At 22.4% G+C, this 19,069-nt stretch overlaps 1 protein-coding gene across 2 annotated transcripts in view; it reads left to right on the plus strand.

Annotated features, from left to right (window-relative positions):
- Positions 1-19,069, plus strand: part of LOC145843937 (vitamin D3 receptor-like) — a 49,619-nt gene that overhangs the window by 19,147 nt on the left and 11,403 nt on the right. For both annotated transcript variants that reach the window (XM_082951217.1, XM_082951216.1), the window contains exons 9-11: positions 8,227-8,294; positions 17,256-17,435; positions 17,959-18,107. In XM_082951217.1, coding sequence (XP_082807343.1) covers positions 8,227-8,294; positions 17,256-17,435; positions 17,959-18,107 — 397 coding nt within the window. The remainder of the gene's footprint in view (positions 1-8,226; positions 8,295-17,255; positions 17,436-17,958; positions 18,108-19,069) is intronic.

A 19,069-nucleotide genomic window follows, 5' to 3' on the forward strand; every position in this document is an offset into this window, starting at 1 on the left:
TTGAACTCTTCTTAAAATAAAGTATTAATTAGAAATATAATTCTGCTTGAATGTGTGTAATAATCTGCATAGAAATTTACAAGTTTTCAAAATTTAACTAAATTGAATAAATTTACCGGTTTAAATTTATTACAAGCATATTTAGACAACATAAAGTACAAATTTTTAAAACGTATAGATTAATTTAATGTACAAGTTTTTAAATCTTGTTTTAAAACTTCGACATACTGAAAATTGAATATGGTTAAACATAATTAAGTGATGTGTTGAGAAAAATGATAGTGTGTACATAAAAATAATTAGGTATTAAGATGTAGTAGGAAAATAATAAAAATTTCAAGGCATACAGTATTAAAGTTAAAAGTTAGTTTAAGCATAATAAAAAAACGACAATTAAGATTCATTTTAATGACCATAGTAAAGTTAAAAAGTTGTAAATGTTAGACAAAAGGTAAAACTATTTTTATAAGAATTAAATTAAGTATCAAATTATTGTAATTCACTATTTTATAAGGCTAACATATCAAAATTGATTTAATTTATGCTTATTAACTCTTCTTGTCTAATTACTTGAATAAATTTTGTACAATTAAAAATAACTGAAAATTTTCATTGTAATTTTGTAGTAGCAAATTGGTGTTATAAGAAATAAATTAAAGTTTCTAAAATGTATGACAAAATTGTAAAATAAAAGATCTAAATAAGAAGAAAATTAGCAAGCAAGGTAGATTGTAAGAAATATTATGAGTATATTTTCTAACTTTGTTAAATAACTACAGTGAAACTTTAGCAATTAGAAAAAAAAAAGTAGTTTTTTATTAAGGAGCAAAGTAATAATATAAGAAGTTGATATAGATCTATACCATAAGCAGTAAGGTAAATTATCAAGTAAGACATTATAAGAATTATTATGAGTAGCAAGATATTATAAGAATTATTATAAGTAGGTATGATAAGTAAACATAAAAAAACGTGTTTGAATGAAAACGTGATATTATAATAATGGCTTGGAGGCATTTGTATTGTGTTGGCAATTCTTCTAGACATTCAACAAATTTTAACATGGGAAATTTGTGTTGTTTTGTTTGTTTGGCTGCTAATTATGTGTATAATTGCTCTTTAAAATGTTGTAAAAATGTTAAATACCCTTCCTTAGGTAATTAGTGACTTTTTTAGCCTGAAAAACATTAACGTAATGAAATTTTATATTATATTTCTGCCAAACTAAAAGGGTGTATGTTTTTAAGAACATATAAAATTTCATTAAATCTTAAACGAAATTAGTTTGTTGTACTTCTAAATTAAGCTATAAATATTTTAGAATTAAATAACTTAAAAATAAATTTTTCTAAAATCTAAGAGATAATATAGACTTATATTCCAAGTAATTTCTTATAAAAATTTTTAAAAGTTACTTTCTAAAAACATTGCTTTTAGAAATTGAAATAAATTTTCATTGTTATAAAAGATTAGGTAAAACTGTATTAAGCATTATTAAAACTTTTCTTAATTTTTGTTGGTAATTTTTGTGCAATTATTTTGAACGTTTTTGTTTTCAAAGAATACTTTGTGTGCGCAAAGATCTAAAAAAACTAGATTATGCTTCACTTGTAAAGATGTCTGGTTGAAACAATACAATAAATAAATAAAAGTAGAAAGTTTTCAAATAATAAAATCATGTGATTTAAACTTGAGTGACCTCACTTATGTGTGGCCTCTAAAAATAAAACCAATTAGTTTCAATATCCAAGTAAAAAGGCGAATAAATATCAATCTCAATGAAACTAATCTCGCAATGAAACCTAATAAAACCGAATTCCAAATTATAAAACCGCATTGCACAGATTACAGACAAATATTTACAGCTTTTGAAACTTTTAACAAAGAACTTGCAGTCGTAAATAGTTCTGGTTGAGCGATTTTCTTTCGGATTGTAAATACCTCACAGCATTTGAGCTTATAATGAGAACAAAACTTATGTCTTCCTACTAGACTGCAAATATTTACCGATTGTTACAATGAAGCTGTAGTTTATTAAATCGATTTATTTTTCCCCTTTGTGCTACAATTCGATATTTAGTTATGATGTTTATTGTAGGTTTTGAATGTTGTTTTAATAAAAATTAGTTCCCACTTCAAAATATATAGTCGTATATACTTTAATGTATAACCTATTAGTATGTATCTATTTTATTTGGTAATAATTTAATTAAATATTTCTTATTTAACAATGTTAAATGTGTTTTAACTTAAACTAAATTTATTTAGACTCGTTTAAATATGTATTTAAAATATTTATCATTTAGAGCTTATAAGTTTAACTGTTAGTAAAATAAAGAGTATTTTAAAACCAAAGTTTAATAGTTTTTTTTAAAACGTAATGGTTATTGAAGATATTTATTGTATGGCTAACAATTGGGTTTATGTTGCTAATTTATACGCATTAATATGTTTATATTTTTAATTAGTATTTAAATTTTTTAAAATCTTAAATCATAGTTTAACTTTAAACTTAGCAACAAAAGCTCTAATTTTTAGTAAAACTAAGAATGAAAGACAACAAAAAACCACAAAATTGATTATGTATATTTTAACTTGAAAATAAACATTTCAAAAGTATTGGCTTTTATTTTATAATTTTATAAATCAATCAAATTAAAGAATTCAAACGTAAAACATTTGTCTTAACTTTAAAAATAAAATTAAGTTTATAATTTAAATAAATTTAAATAAAAAGTTTAAATAATATTAGATAAATTACATTTTATGTAACTTTTTCATCTATTTCAACTATCAAACAAAAATTATACAATAAAACACACCTTAAAAAATTAATACATAATAAAATTCAAGTATTATTTCGGATAACAAGTATTTTAAACGATTTGTTGATAGATTTACAGTATTGTGATTTGAATTTAACATTTTTATTGATTTTACATGTCTTTCAAAGATTGATAAGTTCTATATAAAAAGTTGCTTTAATAACTTTTAACTAATTTAGCTAGAAGTTTAAATTTTAAATTTTTATTTAGCACATTATAAAACTCATAAAAAATCAGAATTAAAAAATAAATTGTTTTTAAAGCTTACACAATTGAGTAAAACTTATTTCACTAAAATTTATTTCAGTAAAAAAATAAATAAAGATGTTTTAAAATAAGATTTTTTTTCGCACAGAAGTTGAAGTAGATAAATTTTGCAGCTTATGAAGAAAAATGTAAATTACATAATATTTGGGAAATAAATATTTTCCCACACTTAACTTAACAATCAAGTTATTATTTTTTGTTTAAATATAATAGTTAAATTAATGCAAATGGTATATCAGGTTCTGCTTGATTTTATTAAGTAAATATTTAGTTTCGTTGTAAACAAAAATTATACGTTTTACTGTACTGAATTTTGATATTGATATATGATAATAAAACTTAAAAGTAAAGTTAAAAGTTTATGTGGCAAATTTATAATTTAAATTATCATCTACACAGGAATATTTTTATAACTTATATTTCAAAAATATGTAAATACAATTAAAGAAAAATCTATTTAAAGTCTAAAAATTATACAAAAAAAAATTCTTGAAAAAACACTAGTAAGAATTTAAAAAAATTAAGTCAAAGTTCTAAGAATTAAAATTTATTTGTTTATAATTAACAAAACACTTAAAAAAAAAAATTCAAAGCTCAATAATAACTTGAGTAATAAACTAATTATTAATATAAGTTATACTTTATAAAGTAAAATATATAAACTATATATCAGTTCAATAGTATAGTAAAATATTTAAAGGGTTCAAAAACATATTTTAAGTGATTTATCACTTTTATATTAATAAAGTTTAAGTTTAATTTAAATAAAATAGAATAACAAAATAAATTATATAAATTTGCATGGTTAAACATTCTTAAATGACCTCTATGGAGTTCTTAAAAATTCTCCAAACAATTTCGAAGTGTGATTTATTTTATTCACCGGTTTTCAAATAAAAACATAAATTTTGGTTACAACAGGATCTGGTTTAAATTTTATTTTTTTGTGTCAACTGAACTCGATAAAGTTTTATTTGTTTATTTTATTTATAAGTAAGTTTTTGAGACGCTTTTTTTTCGAAGCGAAAAAATTGGCACACGAAGTAATACTACAGAATTTAAACATTATTTGTTTCAAATCGTCTTATAATAAAGATATAAAATTGTTTAGAGCTTAGTTGGCATAAACTACTTAAAGTTTCTAGTTGTTATCTGAATAACAATCTTTATTTGTATAGTTCCTAATAAAATTTATAGGTTTAAATAAATGTAAGCAAACTAAAGATAATACTAATATATAACAAACTTTTTTTTTAAATAAAAAGCATGAAATATATATATAAAGTAAACATTTTGTGATTACTAATATGGTTTTGTAAATGCTTCCTTAAAAATAATAAAACAAAATTTTCACCCACTTAAAAAATATGTCAGTTTTAAGCGCACTTGTTACAAACTTATATTGATTTTTAAAAGTTTTGTTTAAAAAATCAATATTTTGACTTTCTAAATTTGTTATAAAAGCGATTAACTTATTTAATAAACAAAAAAAAATATTTAAGTTTAAATTTTGAAGCTGTTAATTAAACTTCAGCATACAAAAGTATTCAGAACTGTCTTTAATTAAAAAATTTGAAAATTATAATGTAATACTCTTAAAACTGAAAGAAAATCAGGTACAATCCACAGATAGTAAAAGTAATTATTAGTTTAGAAATAAATGTTTTTTAAAATTGCTTTTATTCTGATGATTAAGGAAATATATATATTATTTCTCCCATATGAGGATTAAGTTTATTTGAATTTCTATAATGTAACTCATTTCCTATATAAAAAAAATTACATACGTTCAACACATCTTACTAGGTAGATATAGTTTACAATAAGTTTTTCAGAAGTTTTTCTATCAAAAAACTAGTTCATAAATGTTGTTACGTAAAAAATTTTAATTTTAAATATGTTGGTTAAGTTTTCGACTAAACTAACTTTTATAAACTACAAAGTCAAAAAATTAGGCTTGCCGTTTCATCCTCTATAAAAATTAATCAATTCAAAGAAATATAAAATATTGAATTCCCACAGTCTACAGGGGAAAGTATTTAAATAGAAACAAAATTAATTTTTGATGACTCTCTGTGTTTGAGAAAGTTTCCTTCTGACGTTTAACCTACTTTTTTGCAACTCTTTATAAACTTTTCACTTCTTTTTCACACTTATCTCCTTCCCTTAAAAGCTTAAAATAGTGTGTGTTTACAAAGATAAACTTTTACAACTTTGTTGATGAAATTCTAAAAGTTTATAGCTTTTTAAATTTGCATGCAATAAACATTGTTGGGAATTTAAACGGTTTAGCTTGAAACTTTCGTTGTTTTTTTATTTGTTTTTGTTTTCATGTGACATTGACCTTTTTGACGTCATAGTGAAAATTTGGAGTCGGAATCGCATACGCGTTTGAACTTTTTCGAAAACATTTTAGTAAAAACAACTTGCTGATAACAGAATCTTGTGAGTTGACACTTTTTTATTGCGTCACACCAGTCTGAAAGTTTTACTGTCAACATAATTCAATAAAAGTAAACAGACACAAAAAAAAAACAGATAAACAGCAGTGTTGTAATAAAAGCTAAAAATACAAGTTTTGCTCAAAAATACATTGAGTTTTACGGAAAAATAAGTCGAATTTCACGGCTATGTTTTAAAGTTTAAAAAGTAATTTGTAAAACTTCAAACAGAAGTTTTTTAAACTTTTTAACGTTAAACGATTAGCATTTGTGTTTTATAGGTCATCTTTTGTCAGCCGAATTTTATTACTTTTTTATGAAACATCAGTTTAGAGCAAGTATCGCTTTGAACTTTCGATATTAAATCACTAAAATTTACAGTAAGTAATATTACACCTGGAATATTTTGTTTTGAAAGCCAGACTTTCAACACTAAAAATTACTTAAAGTTTTTTAAAATACACAACCAAATACAAAAGTTTGTAGTACAAGACATTTTGTTTTGAAACAAGTTTTTCAGGTATTTTAAGATTTTCAACACCTTTTACAGCAATAATAACAATGTTTTGGTTTTTGTGGAGTCTATAAATTGGTTTATAATTGTTTGTTCAAAGTTCGTTCATTTTAATCAGGAAAAATATGAAAATATTTCAGTTTGATCAACTTTAATATACTTAAGTTTTAAACCTCAATTTTCTCAGAAATTATTTTTATAAATCAGCATTTGGTTTTAGTTATGGTTTTAAGTTTGTGGTACTTATTTTAAGTAAGTATCAGGTGTTTCCAACTATAAGTTGTTTTAAATACTAATTTTTCTACTAAATGTTTTTATATTATTACCACACACTTATCACCAAATATAGATTAATAGTTACACTAAGTATGATTATAAACTAGTTGTTTAAAAACAAGAACAATATTCTTTTTGAAGATACATTTTAGATAAACTTAAAACTTGTTTAAAAATCAGCTTAACTTCAAAAGAAATAAATGACCTTTTAAATCTAATTGATAATCACTGATAATTCTTACTAACAAATTAACCTTTTATATGTAGCCATTTTGGCATCAATTTTAAATTAATTCTACTTTTTTACTGCCAAAAATGACACTTCTCTTTTACATTTCTTAGAAATAAATTAAATATTACAATTCACAATTAGTATTATATTAAATTCACAATGTAGCATATTAATAATTAATCTTTTAAATACGTCTAAAAGTTTTTCAACTGTTGTTTATGTTAACAAGATTTATATTATTTCACATGTATCAATATTTTGTAGACTTATAAGTATAAGTTTTATACTACTTATATACTATAGTATGTAAATACTTTTTATTTCCATAAACAAATTGGTAATTGAAAAAAACTTAGAATCTTTCTAAAATCTCACTAAAATTTTAAACTGCACCTATGTTCGTAATGAACGAAGTCTGTAACACTTTAAACAAAATATTAACATTTTTAACATGTTTAACGGTCTAAAGCTTTACTTGTTTTAAATAAAATTGTACTACTTGAAAAAGCCTCTCACCTACTGCGAATCGAAGCATATGTTGGAATATGTGCTTATCAAATTACACGGGAAATTCGTAAAAAATCACGTAAAATCACTTGCACCCAACGTGTAAAATTTTTGCATTAACCTTTGCTGCTAGTGAAAAATTCTGGCAAGGAAAAAACTCCGATCGATAATAAATTAGAGTCAGAAAGAATATTCTCAATAATTTTGTTGGAATCTGATACTTGATTGGAAATTCGTTTTTTTTTGTATGTTGAAGAATATTTTAGTATTTTAAGATTTTTCATGTATGATCATTCATTTTGATAGTAGTTAACTCGAAAAAATATTTTTAATAAAAAATACAATATAATATAATGTATTGTAATTATCATCGTAATTAAAAATTTATCTTTCTATAACATTTATTGTCTTTAACTGACTTATCGATTATTAAATTTAAAACATTTGAGTAAAAAGTAGACTTAAAAAATTTAGAGTTTAAATTTATCTTGTTAAATTTAATTATAATTCTTTTTTGTTGATATTTATTGTAATTCAACTATTGTCCATAAACTTACGTAAATCTAGTAATTTAAAAACAATTGGTTCATCAAATGACTGTTCTTTATTTATTCTTTATTTTATAAAAGTTACGTTTTATACATGTTTATAAAAATTACGTTTAAAATAACACATTAACACGTAAAACAGTAAATAATTTAAATAATTAATTACTTTAAAATAAAAATTTTTTTGAGACTAAAGAAAGTTATATTATTATGAATTATTTAGCGAAAAATTGTTAAATTTAAATTAATATCGTAATACAGTTTAATAGAATAAGTTCTTATTTAAAACTTTATTTATTTGTATCTGTTTTTTTTTTACACAAATTCAACAAACAGCTACAATCCTTACAATTTTCGCAAACACAAAATTACACTATAGTCTTAATAATACAAATTAAATATAAGTTTTTTTTATAATATATAAGTAAATAATATTATTTTCAGAACGGTAGTATTGTGAAGATTCAAGTTTAATAAATAAAAAGATTAATAAACATATATAATATAAAAATAAATAATATTATTTTCAGAATGGCAGTATTGTGAAGATTTAAGTTTAATAAATAAAAAGATTAATAAATATATATAATATAAAAATAAATAATATTATTTTCAGAACGGTAGCATTGTGAAGGTTGATTCGAGTTTGGCTGCTTTGTCATTCACTGGCTACGATGAAGAATTGTTAGTTGTTTGTTTGATAGTATGAAATATTTTTGTCATTTTTTAATATTTTTGTTTCATTTCATCATATTTGTAACACAAAGTTTTTATGTTTTTATAAAAGTGTGTAAGTTTTTATTTTGTCAAAAAAAGTTTGAAGAAAACTGGAGGGGTCCAAGGATTTGATTTGGAATAATATCAATAAAATGTATAACTAAGTTTAAAATCATTAAATATAAAAAATATTTTTTAACATTTGGCTAGTTAAAGAGATATTTTAAAATGTTTCTTATAAATTTAATAGAAAAGTGTTATTTTAAAAATTCACTATATAGTTAAAACTTGTGCATGACTGAAAAGCATTAGGCAGGTAAAATAAAAATATGGTTTTATAATCACAGTGGACCCCTTTTAAATAATAAATCACCTTAAAATTAAAAATCACACTAAAAGTGCATGCAAAGTTATTTGTTAATTTTACATAAGTAATTAAAAATATAAAAAGCAGACGTCTCAAATATGAATTGGTTCCGGAGTGAGTATTTCAACTTTGAAACATTAAAATATAATAATTAAACATTTTTTGATATAATGCAAAAATAATGCAAGGTTTTTTTGTAAAATTGGTTTTTGTGTATATTACAAAAAGAACTGCTCAGTAAGTTTACCATTATTAAACTAAACATTTTTATTAAAAAAGAAAAAAGCTAGCAATATGTTACTAATTTATTAATTATTATAATATAATATAATATTGCATAGATACACAGTATAGGTTCTACAAATTTAAAAACAAAAAAATAAATTTAATTGAAAGAATTTTTTTTCAAACTCGAAATATTATGATATATTATGTTATTGCGTAGATACACAGTATAGACTCTACAAATTTAAAAACAAAAAAATAAATTTAATTGAAAGAATTTTTTTTTAAACTCGAAAAAAGTAGGTTAACAGCTTGATTGATCCACAATAAGGCTGAAGTGTTTGAATTGTTCGATTTGAATAGTTCGATTTAAATAGTTCAATTTTCGTTCAATTACCTTTTTGAGTATCAATTCAAATATGTGTCACTTTAATCGTTTGATTCCACTAAACCTATAGTTGATTTTACTGTTGGACTAAAAAAAAAGCTACAAAAGTATTTATGTTATTCATTTAAGTAAAGTCATTTGTATAATCATGTAATACACTACTTATTTGATTCTTTTTGAATCCTTTAAATATGTCTATAAGTTGTTTCAAAATTTATGTTTAAAAGTACTAAAACAATTTAATCAGATAATATTTAGATTAGCCTGTTTATTTGAACAAATTTGTTTATTAGGTCAGTTGTCAATAACTTTTAAGTAGTTTGCAAATTATTTGCACTTTGTCTTATTTTTGTTTACTGTAAGAAATAGCTGATTATTGAAAGTTTAAAATATCAAAGCTGAAAAGAGGTGATGTTTTTATGTGTTACACAACAGAGTTAACAATTAATTTTCACAAGTATTTAAAAAAATACATACAAGCTAAATCAATTAATAAATTAAATTGATTTTTGAAATACATAAAAGAAGAAAGATAAATCAACAAATTACAAGTTGTAAAACCGTAGCCTAATTAATACCTTTACAACTTTTTAACACCCATATATAACTATGGAATAGAATAAAACTTGTTTTTAGTTCACCAGAGTTTTTATTTAATTCACCAGAGATTAAATCTCAAGTTCAAACGATTTTGTTTCTTGCAAATTATTTACATTTGTTAAAATGTATTCAAAAGGTTATTCTTTTTATTTGTTACAAATCACATGGGAAACATGTTTTTTTCCGTTCAAAGAATTTATTGATAGTGTTAGATAAATACTTTTTGTTACAACACCTTATTAACTAGATAAAGCCATAGCCTGGTAATATATATTTTTTTATTAAGCTTCTTATCTCATTCTTTATCATGTGTTATTAATAATCCTTTCTCTCTCTTTTGACTATAACAGTATATTTTATAACAAAAATACTATTATGAAAAAATATATGAAAAATTTCTATAAAATTAAATTGTAGAAAAAAATCCTATTCATATTTTAAGTAAATTCTTCTTATTAAATGTTAATATAATAAACACAAAATTTTAGTACCGATAAAAAATTTTCTGTGTTCAATCAAAGTTATTACTTTGTTTATTAAAAAAGTCATAAAAAATTGTCAATTTCGTTGTTCATTAAGATTAATTTTTGAATGTATTAATTAAGGCAGAGTTTTTAAAGCCGCACAAAATGTATATACTTAAGATTACTGAATAATAAAGCAATAATGTGAAAGTTCTATGTAAAAAAACGTAAAGTGTACAAAAGACTACAGTTTGAATGTTAATTAGATTAAAGTATAACATTTATTTCTTCTATTTCAAACTAGTTTTTTTAGTTATTTTCTGATTCTTTATTTTTTCTACCAAAACACAAATATTTTAATCTAATGATGGAAATATTTTAATGACATTAATTTAACCCTAAAGATTATTTTAATGACGTCAAGTTGAAAATATTCAAATTGTGGTTTCATACGTTCAAGTTTCATTTATGAGTAATCGCATAATTACTATGACGTAACAATAAACTTAATTGAACCTTCATTGTTTTGTCAATATTTTGCGATGTTTTTTACGTTTTTCGCGCTAATTAAGTGCGCCTAATGCATAAAATACATAATTTTATTGTTTTACGCAGTAAAAGGTTTAAATCGAGGATAAATAAAAACAAAATCAAAACATTTTAACGTTTGATTGTGTTTTTGTTTTATAAAAACTACGTTTACACAACTTTATTTTACGAAAAAACTCCAATAAATTAAAATTTGATGTATAAATAGAATTCCAAATTAAATGACAAACTAAAATGTCGAGTTCATTATTCACTTAAAATTTCAACGTTAAAAAAAAAACCTTTTGTATTATTTCCATTAATTTATTTAATCTTGCAAAGCTTTCAAGTGAAAAAGTTAAATCCTCTACTTAAACAATATCAAAGTTAAAAGTTTTTATTATAAACAACCGAACAATGTTTAAATACAAAGTTAAGTTTTTCAAATTGTAAATATTTATCCATTCTACTTACCATGGTCGTAGGTGGGGTCTACCATTCACCGGCATTTAAATGTTTTTAATTGGATAATATATGTCAGAAATCACTCAACCCTGTAATTATTTGATGTTTTTGAAATGATGTAACTTCAAGTTAGTCATTAATAAGTTGTTATTATGTAATGATGTTCCTATACTATACACCTATTTAGTAGCTTATATTGCATCTATATAGTCAAATGTAAATAGTTAATCTGTCAAAAAATTTAATACAAAGTCTTTTTAAAGTATATAAGTCCATCGTAAGATACTTACTAGTTATAATTTTTCAAAATAACATAGAAAACAAAAACTTAAGTCTTAATAGTTATGTTTTGCAAAATAGTTTAAAACGTTATTCCAAAACTTTCTATTGTCATCTGAATACACGAGATTTAACAATATTGAATACATAAAATGTTATGAGATTTGTGAAAGTATTTGATAAGTTCTTGATAGTTCGCAACTGATAGCATTAGTTTTATTTTTAAATTCTAGGATTCAGATTGAGTTTTGGTTATATTTATTTAAAACACACTTTATTTGTTATATATAAAATGTTTCTGCTCTCTAAGCTAAGTTTTTCTGATTTTTCAAAAGTTTATGAATTGATTTTTTCAGTAAATTTTATTTTCATAAAACAAAGTTAGTTTTTGTTAGTATGTAACTTTTATTTTAATTTAAAGTTTCTTGTGTTTTTGTTTTAGATTTTGCTTAGAAATAAAATTGAGAGTTCAAATGAAAGACTGCAGTATAAAAGTGTTAAGATTTGAGAAGATAAACTGAAGACAAAGTTGTAAGTCTGAAGTTAAGAATTTCTAGCGAGGATTAGTGAGTTTGATTTTTATCCAACCATAAGTTACTGTTGTTAACAAGTAAATACATACATATCAGTTATGCAGTTGTATATTTTGAAATAAACTTTAATAAGTTTATAATGTTTTAATTTAGTTTTAATACAATATTAAAAAATAAATTGAACTACTTTACTATTGTAATGTTTAAATAATTTATATATTTTTTTAACAATATTCTTTTTTTGTATCTTTTACAGAGCTGATAAAATATTACTAAATAGAAAATTCGAAACTGCATATAAAATAGTTTAGTTAAAGAAAAATATAATATTTAGATTTAAGATCTAATAAAATAATACAACGTAACTTAAAAATAAGTATTTTTATTTGTACTATAGAATTGTTAAACAAAATATTCTAAGTAATTATAAAATTGATTTACTTATTTAGAAATTTTTAACTTATGCATAGCTTTAGATCTAAAATTAAATCAAGTTATAATAATAATCTAATTTCTAATTTAATTAAAGGAAAACGTAGTACAATTTATTTATTAAAACAGGTAAAAACTAAAATCCACTCTTAGAAAAGAACCAAACATGTATGTGCAGTTTAAATACTTTTTTGTAAACAATTTAATATTTTTGTATAAACAATTTAACAATAGAAGCACACGTGTCTAACTGCAAATTTTCATTTAAATTGAAACGTTATAAGGTGCAAGAAATATATAATTGTATGTAATTTTGTTCAACTGCATAAATTATTTATAAATGCCTCAAAAATAATGTTTTTGTAAGGAAAACGAAAATTATATTACACGCTTTTAATTCATGTTATTTTTATTCTAATGGAGCTTAAAATAAGCTGTTTAAAACATTTAGCTGCTTATTTTTATTTCAAATGTATAGTTTTAAAAGCATAATTCATATTTGAAACTGTTGAGTTTTTATAAGTATTTCTTATTTAACTAGATTTAAAATCAAGTAGAATTATAAGTTGAGTGTAAATTATTTAAAACATTCTAGCAACTAGTTAACTAGTATTAACTACTAACCGTTTTAAAATTTGTTTATTTAAGATAACTGTACGCCGGTATGTTTACCCAACTAGTTTGTACAACCGAACATTAACAGAATACCATTAAGTTAATTTAATAACAACACTATTAAATTGTTAATTAATTGATAACACTTAAAGTTAAATTAATAACAATTAGATGTTAAAGTGCCTACCTTCTTAAAAGATTAGCTGAAATACCTGCAGTAAAAACCACTCCCTGTAATGCATTTTTTAATTAGTTAAATATTTAACATACCTGCCTGTTTGTTTTGCATCAACTCTGTTATAATAACAAGAATTCACTATGTTTAACCTATATTAAATATATCTTTAATCAATTAGCAGAAGTATTTGTCAAACAAAGGATTTGAAATGTATAAATAAATATTTTTGTAAAACTATAATGCTCCTTTTACCAGTTCTAAGAAGTAAGTAGATTAAATTTAAAAATTTAAGTTTTAGTTTTTATAAGCTAGATATACTTTGTTCAAACGGTAAATTAAATGTAAAGTTTCAAATTTTCAGTTAAAATCTTCTATTTCAGTGTTATAAAAACTTTATAAAATTTTAATTAAATTATCCTATACGACTTGAGACCAATAAAAATAGTTGTCAATGAAAATATAAAGTTCCAACCTAATGATATCAAATCTTTTCAACACTTCAATTGTGTGTATTGCAACAATAAGCACTTTGGTACAAATGTTTTACATAACAAATAATTTTGTAAATTTATATACATGAACGCCCTTGGCAAAATCACCACTGCACATTTTCAACATGGCCGCAAAAGTATGCAGCTTTTTATTAAAAAGTTTTCTGCAACTTAGTAATGCAATTAACCGTTAAGTTACAGGTTTTAATCTTTTAAAATCCTAAAAAAAACAAATTGTACTTTTAAAAAATGTTTAAAATTCTATATTAAGTAATAAACTGAATTTGTAAATGTTTCTACTTATATTTTAGAAAATACAAACATTGGTTGTGAAATGAAATTTTCATTTTATCTATTGGAAAAAATTTGCAAGGCATTTAATAAATGACACTAAAAGTTTGCCAAAATAAACAATAAACTAGCAAATGGATAAAGAGAATTTCTCTTTTTGTATAGTAGAGCCGGCAAAATATTTTTTCTTTTTATAAGCTACTTGTCTTAGCTCGTAGTGAAAATTTGTAAGTTTATTGATTTAAATGTTTATTCAATATCGCGTAGCAAATATTCACTAGTTTTGATAATAAAATATTTTTATTTTAAGCCGATGACAAGTATATACTTTTTATAGATTTTGAAAATAATAGTCATAACTTATGGTGAAAAATATTATTTTTTTTATACACTAGACAAACAAGTAAGGTTTATGAAATTTTTGTTCATTTTTATAGATAAAAAATGTTTGCATTATTTTAAGTCAATTAAAATTACCACCAAAAAATAAATTAAGTATTTAATCTCATTGTGGTACAACAAAGAAATATTTATAAGTTTGGGGTTTTCAAAATGCATTTTAAATTTTATGTTTTTATGATTTACACTGATTTATGATTAAATATTTATTTTAAATACTTTGAAGTTGATTTATATTGATTTTTTAAAGTTATTTATTTTAACACCTAACTCATAAGCGTTTAATCTTATTAGTTTTTAACAGGAAATAAAAATAATTAAACATATACATTGAGGTTTTAAAAATATTTTTCAAAGATAAACCTGAGTGTTGTATTTTTATAAGACTGTAATTAGATTAATGTTTCAACTGCACATATTTATTTACAGTATTAGGAATTTACAAGAAAACCAATAAAATTGTAACTAGCTTCATTGTGTTTATACAGTTTTGTATTTTTGATTGACAGGTATTATTTATGTTATTTTAAAGTTAATCCTTCAAAAAATTCACAAATATATAATCTTATTAAGGCTGTAAAAGTAAGAAGTATAAATAGTTTACTTCATGCTCGAATATTTGTTTTATTAAAAAAACATAATCATCTTATATGTTTTAACTAAGTATTTTTCACTTGAAAACTTAACATGAGTTAATTTTTAATACATTTTTCGAAAGTTTAAGTATTTAAAACTAATTTTATGTTTAAAATACGCATTAAGTTTTTGTTTCCAGAATTGTTGACCAAATTATTAAAAAAGTTTGATTACCAAAAAAATTTGAGATTGTTATCTTCATTAACTTGGTTAAAGTCACATTTTTATTACATTAAATAATTCAACAGCTGAATATTTTGTGAAAATAAGAAACCTTACTTATAAGGTCAACATAATCATAATTAAAAAAAAGTGTTTTTGTTTACAGTTCTCATTACAACTTATTTTGACGAATTATGTGAGTCTAGTTTTAGTGTTGACACAGTTTAGTTGTTGTTTTTATATTATGACCTTTATGCTTATATTTTTATAAAAACAATAATATGTTTTTACAAGCCTAAGTGAAAAATATCATTAAATTTTAAATAAAACATTCATCCGTGCGGCTTAACATATTTGTAGATTATGTAAAATATTTAAAATGTGTTGTCTTAAACATACATAACATAAAACCCGTTTTGAATTAGTTAAAGTTGAAGTTAATGAAAAATTTTTAGAGAACCAAAAAATAATATAGTTATAAAAACCTTAACAGTTCTTATGTTATTAAAGAGTTAGTAGAGCTAGTTCACTTCTAAGTGGAATAGTTTTTAAAAAATAATAAATATTTTATGGAATGTAATACAACAAACTTGCTTAAACATTGTTTAGAAGAATAGAAATTCAAAAAGTGTAGCAAAAACTTCTTTCTTTTGAAAAACTTTCTGGCAAACGTAGATACGCTTAAAAAAGATTGAATAGTTTTAGAAATAAAAAAGTTTAAGAAAAATTTGAAAGTTTGCAGAAGTTTAAAGCAATCTATAAAATTCTGCTGCAATAACTTTAAAAGTTTTTTTTGAACTTTTACACAAAAATTGTATTTTTAGACGCGATTTTAATTTAATTTATCACGCAATGAATTTATACCTGATCAATCAATTATTTGTACCTGAACAACCTAAAAACTTTTTATTTTATTTTTTCGGAAGCTGTATTCAATATTTTTTTTGTTTTTATAAGTGAAGATAACGATTTTGTTTCAACAAAAATTCATTTTTTAATTTAACGTTTTACAGATTCAATTTTGCGGTTTTTAGCTTTCCAAGAAAAACTTTAAATTTTATTTCACCGCAAAAGTTTTATGCGAACTTTCATGACCTCCAAAACAAACATTCTAATAGAATATTTTGAATCTTTATGATTTTTTCAGCTTTAAAAGTAGTTGCAGCATTTAAGTTGCAGTGTGTAAGCAAGTTGAAATGTTTAAATTATTTTTTAAACATCAAGTTTGTATTGATAGTTATAGCTTCTATTAAGCTATTGTAGTTATTTTTAGATAAATTAAACCTATTTGTTTAAGATAAAAATTTAATGTTAAGCATTATTAAAAAAAATAAATAAAGAGTTGTTATTTTACATAACTATTTCTATTTGTTTAAGGTACCCACAAAAAATTTATTAAATTTTTTATTTAAAAACGTGTTATATGTATTTTTTGTGTAATACCTGAAATAAATTTTAATGAGTTTAGTTGATAAAAAAAAAGTTTTAGAAAATAATGAAAATAAAAAAATCACAGAAAAAAAAATTTATGTGAGTAATAATAAATAAAAACTCTAAAAAGTTTTGTTGAAACTTTTTCGAAGTAAAATACGTGTTTTTAATAAATCTTTTTAAAATATATAATATATAAATTTTTAGTTTCAATAGCATCTCAAGATAAAACATAATTTACTAAAAAACCTAAAGTTTAGGGTAATTAAAAACAAAATAAAAAATGTAATTAATTTTTCACAAAAATTAAAAAATTTCATAACTTTTATTACGAAATATTTTAAACTTATTCACAGAAGCAACTTAAAAGCCTAAAATTTTTAAACGAAAAAACGAAATTTTAATACATCTAATTATTTTACATAAAAATTTAAACATTTTCAGATACGACCTGATAACGAAAACGATGGGCAGCAATTTTTCCGAAAGAGGGAAACCCCCCAAACAGCAAGACGGGGAGGAGGGCGACGTTTGCGAGAGTCACGTGACGCATTTCACTGACATCATGGATTTCTCAATTAAGCAAATACTGAAGTTCTGCAAAACATTGAAGGATCTGTTCGAGTTGGTTGTATTTATTATTAAAAATTTAAAGAATTTTTTATTTCGTATTTAGAAATATACTACAACTTAAAAGTAAATGTAAAAAATCTTGAAGGTTGATATTTTAAAAGAAAATATTAGATTTATGCAACAAACTAATAGTGAAGTTTCGCAAGTGATTTTTTTTGTTAATATCTAATTAAAAAAAAACTAATGATTAATTTTTGTAATACTTGTAAAATAAAAAAAATCTGTGAAACCGTTATTCCTTTCTAATACATGTTAAAAATCAAGTAAAAATATTTTTTGAAATTTATCAATATGTGTGGAGATTTTTAATTTTCATTTTTGATAATTTTTTTTTTGTTAAAATGTGTTGGTTTATTTATTGCATTGAACTAAAATGTGTAGAGCTTTGATTTTAGTTTAAAAGTTCCCTTTGTTAGTATTCAATATAAACAAATGTACAATCATTTGAATTTAATCAATCAAAAGTTTGCTCGGAATTTGAAATATTGTCATGAAAATATATGTTTTTATTCAGCGATTTGGTGTTGGAAGATAAGGTCGCATTGCTGAAATCTGGATGTAGCGAGCTCATGTTCATCAAAGCAAACTACTCGTACGATAAGGACAGAGACAGGCTCACGCTCGGTGAAGATGTTTCCTACACTAGAGAGTCTTTTATTAAAGGTTTGAAATATGAGTTCGATTAATATTTATTAAAAAGTTAATACTATCAAAATAAAAATAAATACGTATTAAAGACCAGAGAATCTGTTATTAAAGGTTTGAAATATGAGTTAGATTAATACATTAAAAATAATTTATACTATTAAAACAAATAAATGTTTCGAAACACCAGAGAGTCTTTTATTAAAGGTTTGAAATATGAGTTCGATTAGTACATTAAAAATAATTTATACTATCAAAATAAAAATAAATACGTATTAAAGACCAGAGAGTCTGTTATTAAAGGTTTGAAATATAAGTTTGATTAATATATTAAAAATAATTTATACTATTAAAACTAACAAATATAACTAAATAAATAATAATAATTATCAAACCAAAAATAGTTACATACTTTTACAGACTAGTGAGCCTTAAGTTTAAAGTTATATATGTCTTCAGCATGAATTTGTTTATATGAGTAAAATAATAGTATTTTACTACTATTTCTTGATTAACTATGAGTTAAAGTAAAATTAGTAACTACTTAGTATTAGTCAATGTAAAACTTTTAAAAAATAAAAAAATTAAATTAAATACAAATTGATTTATACTACAGCTTTTTTTGATAAAATTAATTTTAGTTTGTCTATATACTATAAGATGGTATACGAACCATACAAAATATTGTTTTTAATTTTTTTAACATATCGTATTAATAACTCACAGTAAATCCATTCAAAATATTTCCTACCATACAAACCCATATATAGATACTTTTATTCATAAAACGCGTTAAAATCAATAAACAAATTTAAATATTTTCCCTCTAATTACGCGGTGGTCAGTGTGTAAATTAATAATTCATAAGTTTAAACTTGAACTTGCCTATTTTCACAACAACTTTCCCTAATTTCAACAGTATTTTCATTTATTTATTATTGCTTGCGCTGTGAATTTATTATTTTTTTCTTGACCCAAGT

This window comes from Thalia democratica, chromosome 9, assembly GCF_965202585.1.
Source record: "Thalia democratica chromosome 9, ktThaDemo2.hap1.1, whole genome shotgun sequence".
Classification (NCBI taxonomy): Eukaryota; Metazoa; Chordata; class Thaliacea; order Salpida; family Salpidae; genus Thalia; species Thalia democratica.